The sequence below is a fragment of the Prionailurus viverrinus genome, chromosome A1, assembly GCF_022837055.1.
Source record: "Prionailurus viverrinus isolate Anna chromosome A1, UM_Priviv_1.0, whole genome shotgun sequence".
Classification (NCBI taxonomy): Eukaryota; Metazoa; Chordata; class Mammalia; order Carnivora; family Felidae; genus Prionailurus; species Prionailurus viverrinus.
Window position 1 is genome coordinate 151,534,624 of NC_062561.1, and position 13,373 is coordinate 151,547,996.

The window sequence follows — 13,373 nt, forward strand, 5'->3', positions numbered from 1 at the left end:
CTTATCACTATCTAATATGTCCTACATTTGACTCATATTCATTTTGCTACATTCCTACATCAAACTCTATGTTCCTTGGGGGGGAGGGATTTTGATGTTTTGTTCACTGCTGTATGTAGAGCAGTTTAGGGAATATAAAATGTACTCAATAAATATTTTCTGAATGAATAATTAAATGAGCACAAAGCAAAATGTTCCTGGAGAAAACACTCTTTGTGAAGTAGTTTTTAACAAACAGTAAGTCAAAGTCCTCTAACACGATCTGTAACCATTCCTAAAGCCAAAAATTGCTCTTTATCTTTCTCACGCTAACACGAAGAGAAACTGCTATCAGATTTAGAAAAACACAGCCATACATTTAATGTAAATTCTTTATTTTATGATAAAATTGAGGTCAACAGTGACGATAATTCAATTCTATTTAATTAGTATAGGTTGAATGCATAAGAAGTGCAAAAAATAGCTAATTGAAGGCAGAAACAGGATGTTTCCTGGTGTTTAAATTAATATTCTTTTCACAAAATTATGCTGCTTCTCCTTATTTAAGACAATGAACAGTCTTTGGCCAAGTGGGAGAAAGGAGAGGAGTTACCACATAAAGGGATTCTGAGGGGGAAAAAAAGGAAAGAACAATGAAATAGAAAAAGACACACCGTCTGAATCATTAAAGATAGGCCCATCCAACATTAACAGTTCGTAGCTAAAAAGAAAGAAGTTCAACTAACAAAAGACAAGCATAAGGACAGGCTCAATCTGGTTTTTCTTTTTCTTAGGAAGAAATAAAATAAGTAAAATGTTTACCACTTTAAAGAAGCGAGAGGTTGACATTAGCTTTGTGATCATCCTTAGTGTCCAGGTCAGAGTTTTCATGGCATATAGCCAGCTGAGTTAGAAACCCAGAGTACAGACATAATGAGAGGAGTAGGAATTAAAAGATGATACTGTAGAAATATCTGAGATACTGGGTTCATGGTCTAGGATCATAAATGTGTTTAAATCTGATTCTTTAAGCCACCTAAAGCTCTGTGAAGATGCAGGATGATCCACATTCAAAAATCACTTAGTTTTATTTTGCTGAATAGAGCCATATACCATGATAGACCATTTTCAATTATGAGATGGCTCAGAAAGTGTGTTTGAATTCAGAGAATGTTGAGACCCTATGCTTTTCAGTACTGAGAATTTAATCTTTCATTTGAAAGAATAAAATCTATCCAGTGAAGTTCCAATTATAGATTTCATAATGAATTCTACTTATTGCTTCCTGGACCTATCAATTCCATTAATGGATGAATATCTCTTCTGAATCATAACTCAAGAAGAAATGTCACTATTTTACCAATGATATTTATATCAGAAACAATAAGACAATGAGCCCATTCTGCTTGGATGCGTTGGTCATTTATGCATAGCAATTGGAATTCTGGGGAAAATGCCAAAGATAATCAAACTGCATACGGATATTAAGATAAAATTATATGCTTTTCATTTCAGACATTTGAATGGGGGTAGGAGAGAGAATAGAGCTCTGATTTTTATAGTGCAATGGGCAGGGAATAGGGGGGCAGGAGTCAACAAATTATCAAATACAATTCTACAAATTATATGAAGCAAGATTGTAAGGATTCCTAGTTACTTTAACAGAAATGTAAAGTAACTGACCTATGAAGCATTTATATTGACCAGAATCCAACATAAAAAATAAAAGAATTCTACTGGCCTAATTAACAATATTAAAATATTAGTTGGAATCATACATATATATAAATAATTATGTTGTACACCTAAAACAAATAAAATGCTATATGTCAATTATATCTCAATTAAAAATATTGTTTGTTTTACATAAAGTACAAACCCTTTACACTTAGGAACAGAATTTGTGTACAAAGACAAGATGCTTAAATAAACCAGTTAGTAGTTGTAACAATCTTTCTCTTTAAATTTGTTTGGAAAGAATTAAAAAAAAAAAAAAAAACCAAACCCATTACTTAAATTAATGTGCAGTTTGCAAACGTTCACAGTATACTTAGGGAGAATTCAAGTTTAAAAAGAGTGAATCAATAGTATTTCAGAAATGCATGTTATTTCATCCAATAATAAATTCTATGCCTTTTTCCCTCCATATTACTCTACCACAGTACAATCTTTGAAACTCAAAACAGTAACTTTAATTCTAATTTTTAAAATGTAGCTCTTTAATAAAAATGGTTATAAATATCAGGTGAGGTTCTTTTCAAGTCCAACATATCAGAACTTTCACATAAAAAATAAATGTCATAATCTTGTTATAAATGCTGTCATCCTGTTAGAAGATCCTTATTTTCATGGATTCTGTTATCTTAAGATGTATTTGGAATGTTTCTTTTGGAAATACACATGAACTATCATTAGGCTATATTAACAATTCATTTCAACCAAAGAATCTTATCCAATTTAAGCACTTATTACTCAGTCATATTTAAAGTATCAGCTAATTACAAAATATTTAGTCTGTAACAAAAGATAGGAATTTGCTGTATTCCATTATTTGAATGAATGTGAACCACAAGCCTTGGAAGGAATTCCAAAAGAGCTTCAAAAGTGCTTTCAACAGTGATAATAGCACTGAAACAATAACACTAACATGTAATCTCAAGACCTTAACATGGAAGAACATTTACCTATAAATTCTGTTAAAAAACAAAACAAAACAAAAACAACACACACACAAACCTTATTTATCTCTTACATTCATTCCCTTTATAACTGAAACCCTTAATTTTAGGTTTTACATGTAACAAGCATCAAAAAAAATTTACTTTTTCTTTTCATTTCATATGAATTTTTCATTCAAATTACCTGAATTTCATCCTATCAAAAAATATTAACATTTCTAATTCTAAACACTATGAACTTAAAACAAATCCTACTTAACAATGTTTAAATGATTCCTGTAGATTTGTTTAGTGGGAAAGTTTCTGAGTTTTGAAAAGTGATTAAAAAAAAGATTTTTATTTGGGAGAAATCACCTAAGTACTTATATAATTTTAAGCAGTCTCACACATAGGCAACGCAAATAAATTGCTTAATCTGATGAACTTTCAAAATGTATTTTAATCTCATTCCAAAAAGAAAGAAAATTTCTAGATACAAAGACATCTCATTCAGTCACATTTAATATACATTCAGCAACTTAAAATATTTAAGGATTCAATATTTTCATCTTTTATAATTTCAATATATTATATATTTAATATATAATATATATACAATACATACAGGTAGTCAGCAGGATTAAAGTAATTTTTTAAAAGTCAGATCAATATTGATAAATATTTTTAGACTATTAAAAGGACTATATTTAGGATCAAAGAATAAAATAAAATATGGGAGTTCCAAGCCTAACAGCAAATGTTCATATAGCCAATCATTTTAAAAGATCCCTCAAGTTGGATAAAATACATTTTAAAACAATACTCTTGCTACTCTCAAGCAGCAATACTTGTAGATATTAACCATGTACATCTCCATTAAATTTAAAATTACTATGCAGCTTTCTTTACTGTAATATACAGTAGCTATTTCTTCCTTTCTGTTGGATTTTGCTATTGTTATTTGAAGAGTGACTAATATATTACCAACAGAGGTGACTTTAGCTCCTTTCCCTCCTCCAAAGCATGGCTCAGTTTGAAGATTGTTCTATAGGCAGACACTATGAATATTAACAGTACCATTATACCATTAAGAGCAATCGATCAAGAACTAGAGTCATATGAGAAGTTTCAAAGACTGCTGGAGGTTTCTGTAAACCAAGGTAATCATAAGTATTACCTCTGTAGATAGCCCTCTCACCATCAGTTAATACAAGGAGTTAAAATTCCAATGCCACAGTATAGTAGTTAATAATCTACTCTGTAATTTTAAATATTATACCATTGATTCACCCTGAGAATACAGAGGAAGCATTTAAAACAAGATATGCTGATATGTCTTTTTCCTTTGTATTTGCTTTCTTCTAGTTTCCGATAGCCCTTCAAGGGCACAGATATTTCAATTCAAAGTGTGGCTTGGATATCCCTTTCTGTTAACGGAGATTCATGCCACAGTCAGATACTGGTGATAGAAAAGCCCAAAAAGGCTTGTAGAAAAGAGACAAGCAGCAATCCACCAGGTCAGAAAAGACAGAAGTCCCCGAAAAAGCAGAGGAGTGAAAATGTTTTTTAAGCTGCTCAGTGCCACTGTTATTTGTGTAACAGTTACCTTCATCTTCCCATCAGTAGATGGCAATTCAGAGTAAACAGAATTGGAGGGTAGACTATTATCCACCGGCAAGGTAGAGATAGATTCTGGATAAATCCCCCAGGAATGATTACCTAGAAAATTCAAGACACAAGTAAAACTTGAACAATGACTAATTTCAAAGCTTCTAATTAAAAAAATAAAATAATTTTTTCAACTTATACTTGAAATTGAGAACAAGTTTAGTGGTACAACAAATTATTTCACGTTGAAAATAAAGTAAAATAACCTTTCTACATACCTGGTAAAAATTCATTTAACTTGACTAGACTACAGTCTGGCCTTATCAGTAAAAGTACACATAAAAAGTCTAATTTACTTTTAATTAACTGCAGTAAAATCTGGTAAAATAATAAAAACATTTTTTTCCTTGTATAATACATTAATCAACTACCTCTACTGCAGTGACAGGGACAGACTCAGTAACTTCTTAGAAATCTTTTCTACCTCTACAATATCAGAATAAATTTCTTTCTCAGAAACTATCTACGATTTCAATGTGAGACACTATTAATAGCTAGCTTCCAGAAACTTTTTCATCATATATTTTACTATGTTGGATAGGATATGAGTCACATAATTTATAATTGAGCTACTTCTTTAGGTTCCATAGATTCCTAAAGGCCATTTACATCTGTCATCAGCTCTATAGTATCTACTAAGCACACCCAACTAATACTGCTAGTTCCTTTGGGCTTCTTAAACCCCCACACTGGCTTATTGCCTGATCTAAGCAAAGGGAAATGGTCAATACAATAATGGATAGCTCTCAAATAACACCACACAGAAACTTGATAGTTTAGTGAACAGACTTATGGGAGAACTTTGTTCTTCCACTGAGAAATCTTTATCCTGTCAATATCTAAAGTAGACCTCACTACAGGATCTTGCAATTCATATAAATATACAAGGACCTTAAAATAATTTAAACGTTAGGCACTAACAAAAATCTTATATCATCCTCTTACAACACAAAATAACTAAGACCAAGAGTGCTCATTTGAGTTTCTCAGTAAATTTTGGAATTAACCTTCAGCAAACAATTCTTACAAACAAATAGAGCATAATACTGTAAAACTATATGGACTTGAGTTTTCAAATCCAAGATGATGAATCAACTTCCACAGCTCAAAGTTTTCCATGTTTCTTCTTAAAACTTTTGGGGCACCTGGGTGGCGCAGTCGGTTAAGCGTCCGACTTCGGCCAGGTCACGATCTCGCGGTCCGTGAGTTCAAGCCCCGCATCGGGCTCTGGGCTGATGGCTCAGAGCCTGGAGCCTGTTTCCGATTCTGTGTCTCCCTCTCTCTCTGCCCCTCCCCCGTTCATGTTCTGTCTCTCTCTGTCCCAAAAATAAATAAACGTTGAAAAAAAAAATTTAAAAAAAAAAAAAAAAAAACTTTTACAGAAAACAATTTTAAGAGGCCTATTTCTTTGTAGGTAACAAAAAGCATTATTAATTATAGGCAGAAAGGAAACTGACACCCTTTCTTGTCACCAGGGCATGCCTACCTAGTGTTTTCAAAAGGAGAGTCGTGTGAAGCAGCATTACCAGAGGGGCCACGTACTGCAGTGCAATGACACAAAGGTAATAGAAGACTCGAGCCACCTGCAAACAACAACATCCTTAAGTGTCTAATACGGTGAATGTGTTATGGGTGAATTTAACTTTCATGTAATTATCAAAATGAATTGCTTAAGAGATAAGTAATTCCATCTTGGGAAGGAAGCTAAATGCTAATAAGTCTACACTTCATTATAAATGCCCCCAAATGGACTTCAGAAAGGCTTAGTTTGAAAATGAGTTTTTTAAAATGTGAAAATATTAAAATAAATTCCTTAAAAATAGTTCTTCTTAAGCGATTAATATAAATTGGAGAAAATAATCACTTAAATTCAAATGGCATATTCAGTTACATTTCAAATATAAAATAAAATGCTAAAATCTCTAGACAGACACCAAAAACATCAAATAAAAATAACATTCCGAGTCATTAACCCCTCATAAATAAAAACATTAAATCCCCATTCTATATGAACATACTCAACTAAAATTTGAGGTAAAACTATAGAGAGTGTGAAAATTTGTACAGTAAAACAAAAGAAAAGTGTTTGAATCTTGATACGTGTCCCTGACTATGAAAGAAGAGTGAAAAATAGGGGACCCAACATCAAAATTCTAAAAAAGACAAGACCAGGTTATATAGATCCAGTTAACTATAATGGTGCATGGATTCGTAGCACTTTCCTTCTCTGGAATTCACATTAAGTTAAATGTTTACATTTCATGTTCAAATACTTGGAAGAATGTTAAATGGAATTAATTTAGTCACTAAAACTAGTGTTTCCTACCTCGCAAGTCTTAAAGGCTAGACATAATATACTGTAGTATTTTCCAAATCAATTGGGGTCCCATTTAGCAATAGTAGACATACTATAGCTTTGCAACCCAAACTGTATGATACTTAAAGTACTAAGGCAGGAAGAGGACTTGAGATTCTTTCTTCACTTCGCCCCACAATCAGATTGAGGTCTCTTAATATGTATCAATTTAGGATTATACCATTTATTTTCGTTAAGAGTATGATGGGATGAAATTACTATTAAAGGAAATCAAAGGCTTTGTTTTCTTACAGTGTTTGTTATTTTTCATTGTGACTAGAGTATGAAACTTACCATTTTCTGTAGCTCGACTGTACTTATTCGCCCTGCTTCTTTCTTCATCTGATCCACACATTTCTGGGCTAAGTTTAAGTAAGCTTGCAGGTGACTGCGCATCATGGCCAACCGCAAAGCACACAGCAGGATTATTAGCCAGAGTCGCAAAGTATCAAATGTAGCTTCTGTCATTCTACAGGTCAAAAAGTTGATATGGTGCTCTCAAAAACCAAAATATGTTAGCATCTAGTTAAATATGTCAATTTTCACCATATAAAACACAGTATATCTATACGTAGCTACAGTTGGAGATATAAAACAAAAGTATCCCACTATACTACAGCCTTACTATAGAATACTTTGACTTGCACAATAGAACTAGACAGATAAATGGATCATGAAAGTAAAGTAGTAACATATATCTACAAGAAAAAAGCAGAAAGTACATGGGATCCTCTTCTCTATCTACCCTTGTCTGTGAAAAAAAATTGGTTGTGAAATGGAGAGAAGTGGAGTGCTCTTAAACTGGAGAGTTTAAGAAAAAAGGAAACTATAGGGGACTACATGTGGAACTACCAAGTCAACAACCCATGTCTAGAGTTTTGTCTGATTATGCAGATATTTCAATATGACCTCTCTGCTGAGCTCCTGACTGGGATCATTGGAAAACCAGTAATTCTGATATATTATGAAGAAATCAGATGGCTCAGAATCCTCTCTATCAAGTCATTTAACCTATGTGCTCAAGCTGGCTCAGCTGTGAGCAATTCCTCAAGACTAAGATGAGGGTTCCAGGTGAGAAGATGTACCCTTATGATGCTTTTTCAGAGGATTTTAGAAAGAAGAGGTAACTTCTGATGTCCTTTTGTGGTTTAATGTTTTTAAAAGACCATGGTTTCTGCTTTGATAAAAGGTAACACTGTGAGTAATTGGAAAGTAACACCTAGACCATGCTCAGCATCTCTTTTAATCTCTAGCACATATCAGGTGCTTAATATAGGACAGTGAACTATGTGAAATTACTTTTTAAAAACTTTGTGAATCTTTCAAGTTAAAACTACCATTAAGACTTACTTGTATGGGGGGAAAACATTACAACTTCAAAAGATACTTCCCTAGTACATTAAGATTAACTCTTAAAAAAAAAAAAACAAAAAACCATCATGGTCATCACTGATTGAGTACTCCAAGACAAATATGTACCAGGATCTAAAAGAAATACATTAATATAAAATGTATACTGTGTAGTCAATGACTAGTCAAGGTTTTCCACTTTAATTCTGGTGAGGCAGAGCAGTAAAGGAAACATTTATTAAGCACTTACTTCCAGCTGGTTGCATTACATGTATTCTTTCATTTAATTCCAATGACAACTTTGTGAGGTAGATACTATTATCTTCATTTTCCAGATGGGGAAACAGAGGCTCAGTGAAGTTAAATAATCTCCCTCAAGTGACAGTTTCAGTGAAGATCACAACTGGGGTTTGAACCAGCTTTGTCTGATTCTTTCTATTACTCTAACATGGTTCCACAAGGTTAATGAGTTAATATATCAAATGCAGTTATTAGCACCTTTTAATAAATTGTTTCTATGTTTCCTTACTGTCTAGTTCTGTTAAAAGGGGAAATATAACCTAATATTAGTTAATAATGTTAAGGCATTATTTTTAAAATTTGATAGGTATGATGATAATATTATGTCGGAAAATGCCCTTATTTCTTAGAGGTGCATACTAAAGCTCTTAGGGATAAAAATATTAGACTTCTAATTCACTTGAAAAACTACTGCATCAAAAAACAAACCAAAAAAAGGGGAAGCAAATATGGAAAATATCAACAACTCTTATAATGGCTGAACATGAGTTTCCATTTGTACTACTCATTATTTCCTCCATAATTTTCACAATTAAGGGGGGAAAAAAAAGAACTGCAGAAAGTATCTTAAAAACAGGCCCCAAACCAGAAAAATGCCAGGTAACAACTAGACATGATGTGAGGAAGCAGAAAAACTTACAAGTGTGCAAGACAATATTGGTGTGGATTAGTAATTGTTCACATTCATAAAAAGGTTAAATGATGATTTGCCAGTAGCTTCAGTTTTAGAACACATCTTTTAGCATTTCTATTTATGTTTTAAAAGTACAGTGTCCTAATATTATCATTAAAAAACTTAAATACAGAAAATACCATTTTGAAAAAGTTATGATTCAATAAGGAAACACCACCAAATACCCATACTTACAAAGGGACACTTTCTTTACCCAGTGGTGGGTTCATAATGTAGTCTTTGGTGATTGGTTTAACCCAGAGCAGAACCATAAATAAAGGAGCCAAGAAGTTGATATGAAGTAATGTTCTGAAAGTATGTAAGAAAAAAACATAAAAATCCAGGAATAAAATACACTAATAAACTACAGGAACTTGGAACTTAAAAAATGAGGTAGAAACTTATTTTCAGTATTCTGTAATAAGGTATTACTGACATCATTATTTTTTTTTATCCTTATTACAGGACACTGATCTGAGCCCCTGCAAAACTACCTCATTATCTGAATTTTTCAGATGAGAACATTTAGATTCAGGAAAGCTAAGTGACTTGCTCATGGGAGTATCACAGGTTAAAGGCAGACCTAGCACTAAAATCAAAATCTGTTCAGTTCTGTTCTAGTGTTCTTTAACAATCTCCCACGATATCCCTGATTTAATACACAGGTACTTAAATGATTCCCTAACTTTCCACAGTCAACGAATCCAATGGATTTTCAGTATACAGGCATCATCTTTTGATACTTTTTCAGTGCAGCTAAAACAAAGTGCCTCCTTACTATGTATAAGAAAGAAACAGTGTTAGCAAGGTCCAAATACTAGCAGGCATAGGGCACATGGAACCTACTGCAACAACTTACACATAAGGAAACTTTCAAAATGCAATGATCATGTATAATGTTTGAATAAGACTATTAAAATCATGATTCAAATATTTTTATTTCCTCATGACATATGATGAACATGCCTGAAATTAATTTCCCTATCCTGTATGTACCAAGGAAATTTACATTACTCCAGAAAACCAAAATACCTGATACACTAAAAGGTTTTAGGTCTGAATTATAATTCATTGTTAATGTTCTAAGTTTGTATCCCACAAAGGCAGATGACTACTAAAGACAGTTCTTATTTTAGAAAAAGACAAATTCTTCTGCTTTATTACCATACATTGCTTCATGATTAACCACAGTGAAGGGCTTAACTGGACAGTTTTAAATACATACATGCAACATTTTAAAATCATCACTACAATGCAAATGACAGTGACCTGTGTGAGGAAACAGGCCTGGGTCAGAAACCCATGAAAACCTGACCGAAAAAGGTGGAACTCTGGTTCTAAGCTCTGGCATGAAAACACATACTAGTGCCTGGTGGTGGGGGTGAGGAGAATGCCGCGCTTTGTGCCAGTCCTGCTATTCTCACAACAGAACAAGCTTGCCCACACTCCTGTATCATGGCAGAGTGCTAAAACACGATTGGGGGCTGCAATGAACTGAAAATAAAGCTCCCAACCCCAAAGGGAAAAATTTTTTTAAAAAGAAGCTACATTTTACTGAAAAGGAAACGAAGATAGGCTCCCTCCCAACCCTAAACTACCACCAAATGCTTTAAATGTTTTTATAAAGTGATTCTTTCATCCCCCAGCCTGGGTAAACCACCGGGTGCGGGGGAAGAAAGCAGCAGTATTCAGCAGTATTAGGTATGCAGTGTTGCTAGGGAACACTCTAGTATCAAGGAGCAGCCCACAGCGGTTTCAGTAGCTGGTGAAGGGCTCCCCTCCACCCACCCTTTCAGCTTATTTAAATCCTAACACTGGGGTTAGTGGACTGAAGTGTGTGTGTAGAGAGGAGGGGGAGAACCAGGTTTTGTTTTAAAAGAAGCCATTAGAGAGATGGATGGATGTTGGGAGAAAAGCAGGATGTAGCCAAGAGCATGCTGAGTAAAAAGGAAGGGAAAAAAGAGGGAGGAAGAAGTGGTTACTGGGAAGTGAGAATAAGTAAACACACACATAGAGCATATGCCGAAAAATAGAGGTAAGGAGAAAACCAAAAAGACTGCAAAATTAAAATAAAGGAAAATGACATAGGTAAGAGAGATAATGTGAAAAGACTAGAGAAACAATTTCATTAAATACAGGGTTTTAAAGAACAGAAATGTTGGGACAAATGATCACTCAGAGAAACTCAAAGATTATATACACAAATATCAAAATGGAATATTCTCAACTTGGGCTTCTACTGCAAAACATGAAGACAAGACGGAAATTTGGTCTGGATATGAATTCAGAGAGATATAAACCTGTCGTTCTGCCAAGGTGTCTAACAGTCAACAAAAAACATCTGTAACAACCACAAAGAATATGGTAAATGGGTTTTGAACTATATGTGGAGACTCAAATATTATTTCTCCATTTGAGAACTAAAATAGGATTTGGCAGTTAAAAGCAATCTATGATATTTAACACTGTACAGTATCAGCAATCTCCAAATAAAATAATGTATTATTTTAACAAGGGTCTCATAAACAGATCAATAATTAAAAAAGAAAAAACAAAACTTATTTCTTATGTACAAAGTTTTAACTTTCAAAACAATAAAAACATTTTAAGTAAAAAATTATTTGCATAAAATTATTTACATAAAATTTAAATAAAATATTTTAATTAAAATGTTCTGATTAAAGAAAATTTCCACAGATCCTTAGTTCAATTATAGGGAGTATTTCATAAACACTGACTTCTGACTTAAAAAGAACTAACAGAAGTACTGACATTTCCATTTTAACAAGTGAAAAGGAAATTGAGTAAATGATACATGTTTTTAAACATAGGACTTAAAATTTAGAAGTGAATAAAAGAAACCTGCTTCTAGAAGAGGAAGTAGTATGACATCAAATGGTTATTTATTAATTTTTAATACAATAATTTATTATTTCATTACAATAATATACCTTCATTAAGATGGAAAACATATATTTATCTGCATGTGCTTATGTACATTTTCCGCTTACTGTGTAATTTTTTCTGTTGCCAAATTCAGGGCATCCAGATGCATTTGAGCCAGTCGTAATCCAGGAAATGTCAAAAAAGCCCCAATGAGTGAACAGAAAATAGCCAGGAAAAATTTGAAGGTAAGTTTTGAAACAGGACCCCTATAAATAAAAAAATAAAAATAAATAAAAAAAGTAAGAAGTTCTCTAAGTTAACTTTCTAGGAATTGCCTTTCTTCTAATCCATTACGTTACAAACCACAATAACTAATAAAAACTAAGTAAACTTTTACAAAAAGAGTTCTCTTACTCAATTATAACGAGCCATATTTGGGTGAACTATAAACTAAATCAGGCCTCTCTAGCCACATTGGTAACAACCCAACCAATAAATTCAACATAGAATTTGATATACAACTCAGTATAAAGTTATTTAAGGAATTAAACCAAATAAGAATACAAATAAGAATTCTATGAAACATACTAACTTTATACACATGTAAAAATTACGAGCAAGGATATTTCTAAAAGGGACAATCTACTTAAAAAGAAATCCTCACAGATTAAAAACAAAAAGCCACAAAATGCTGTTGTACAAAAAAATGGAAAAATTAAAATTTAAGTGATACTTAGTATTTTTAAAAACTTACTGAGATTCTAAACCTTGCTTTTCAAGAAACTGCATCGCACTATCTGAAAAATTTGTAAACCCTGCAGGGAGAGAAAAAAAAAATTCTTAATACAGAATCTTTCTTTGGAAATAAAATGTTAGAAAACAGAACATCTTAAATGTTGAAGTGACTAGCTTAGCTCTTTCATGTGCTAATTAGTATGCCATAATGCAATAAAATTTGGTTATTAGCAGGAACAGTCTTTGAAAACATCCCTTTGATATTTGTACATTTCATAAGTGTGCATAAAATTTGCATTAAAATTTGCATCTTTATGTGAGTAAACTTTAGCACTGTGGAAACTTACTTAACTGTAAGGAAAAAAGGGGGAAGGGGGGCATTTTTGAAAAAAGGTAACAAAAAATTCAGCTAAAACAACTACAAAAAAGGAAGATCTTATTTAAGAATAATAAAAGTTAATTATTTAGGACATTACAGAATAAACACCTCAACCCTAATTTTAAAAATGTATCAGATATAAAAATTAAATAATGAAGTAAAAAATATTAACATTTGATAAAGCAAAATTGATTTTTAAAGTAATTTGAAATGATTACCTGTTTCGAGTCCAAATTCCAGATAGTTTTCTGTTACAATCAAGACTGCCATTGCTTTCACAAAGAAAAAAAATCCAAAAGTAACACAGACTGATCTTTCACCACCATCTTCAACTTTAAAATAGTGTGTAGTTAATGAAAATAGAACTTTGCTGCAGAAGGAAAAGTTCAG

The 13,373-nt window shown here is 32.6% G+C and overlaps 1 protein-coding gene across 7 annotated transcripts in view; it reads right to left on the reverse strand.

The window, feature by feature from the left end:
• Window positions 1–357: 357 nt before the first annotated feature.
• Window positions 358–13,373, reverse strand: part of TMEM161B (transmembrane protein 161B) — a 72,250-nt gene continuing 59,234 nt past the window's right edge. For 6 of the 7 annotated variants that reach the window (XM_047866170.1, XM_047866185.1, XM_047866178.1 and 3 more), the window contains 7 exons: window positions 13,202–13,353; window positions 12,624–12,684; window positions 11,995–12,135; window positions 9,179–9,292; window positions 6,955–7,129; window positions 5,791–5,887; window positions 358–4,355 (listed from right to left, as the gene is read on the reverse strand). In XM_047866170.1, coding sequence (XP_047722126.1) covers window positions 4,078–4,355; window positions 5,791–5,887; window positions 6,955–7,129; window positions 9,179–9,292; window positions 11,995–12,135; window positions 12,624–12,684; window positions 13,202–13,353 — 1,018 coding nt within the window. In that variant the 3' untranslated portion in view covers window positions 358–4,077. The remainder of the gene's footprint in view (window positions 4,356–5,790; window positions 5,888–6,954; window positions 7,130–9,178; window positions 9,293–11,994; window positions 12,136–12,623; window positions 12,685–13,201; window positions 13,354–13,373) is intronic. The other variant, XM_047866214.1, reaches the window with a different exon arrangement.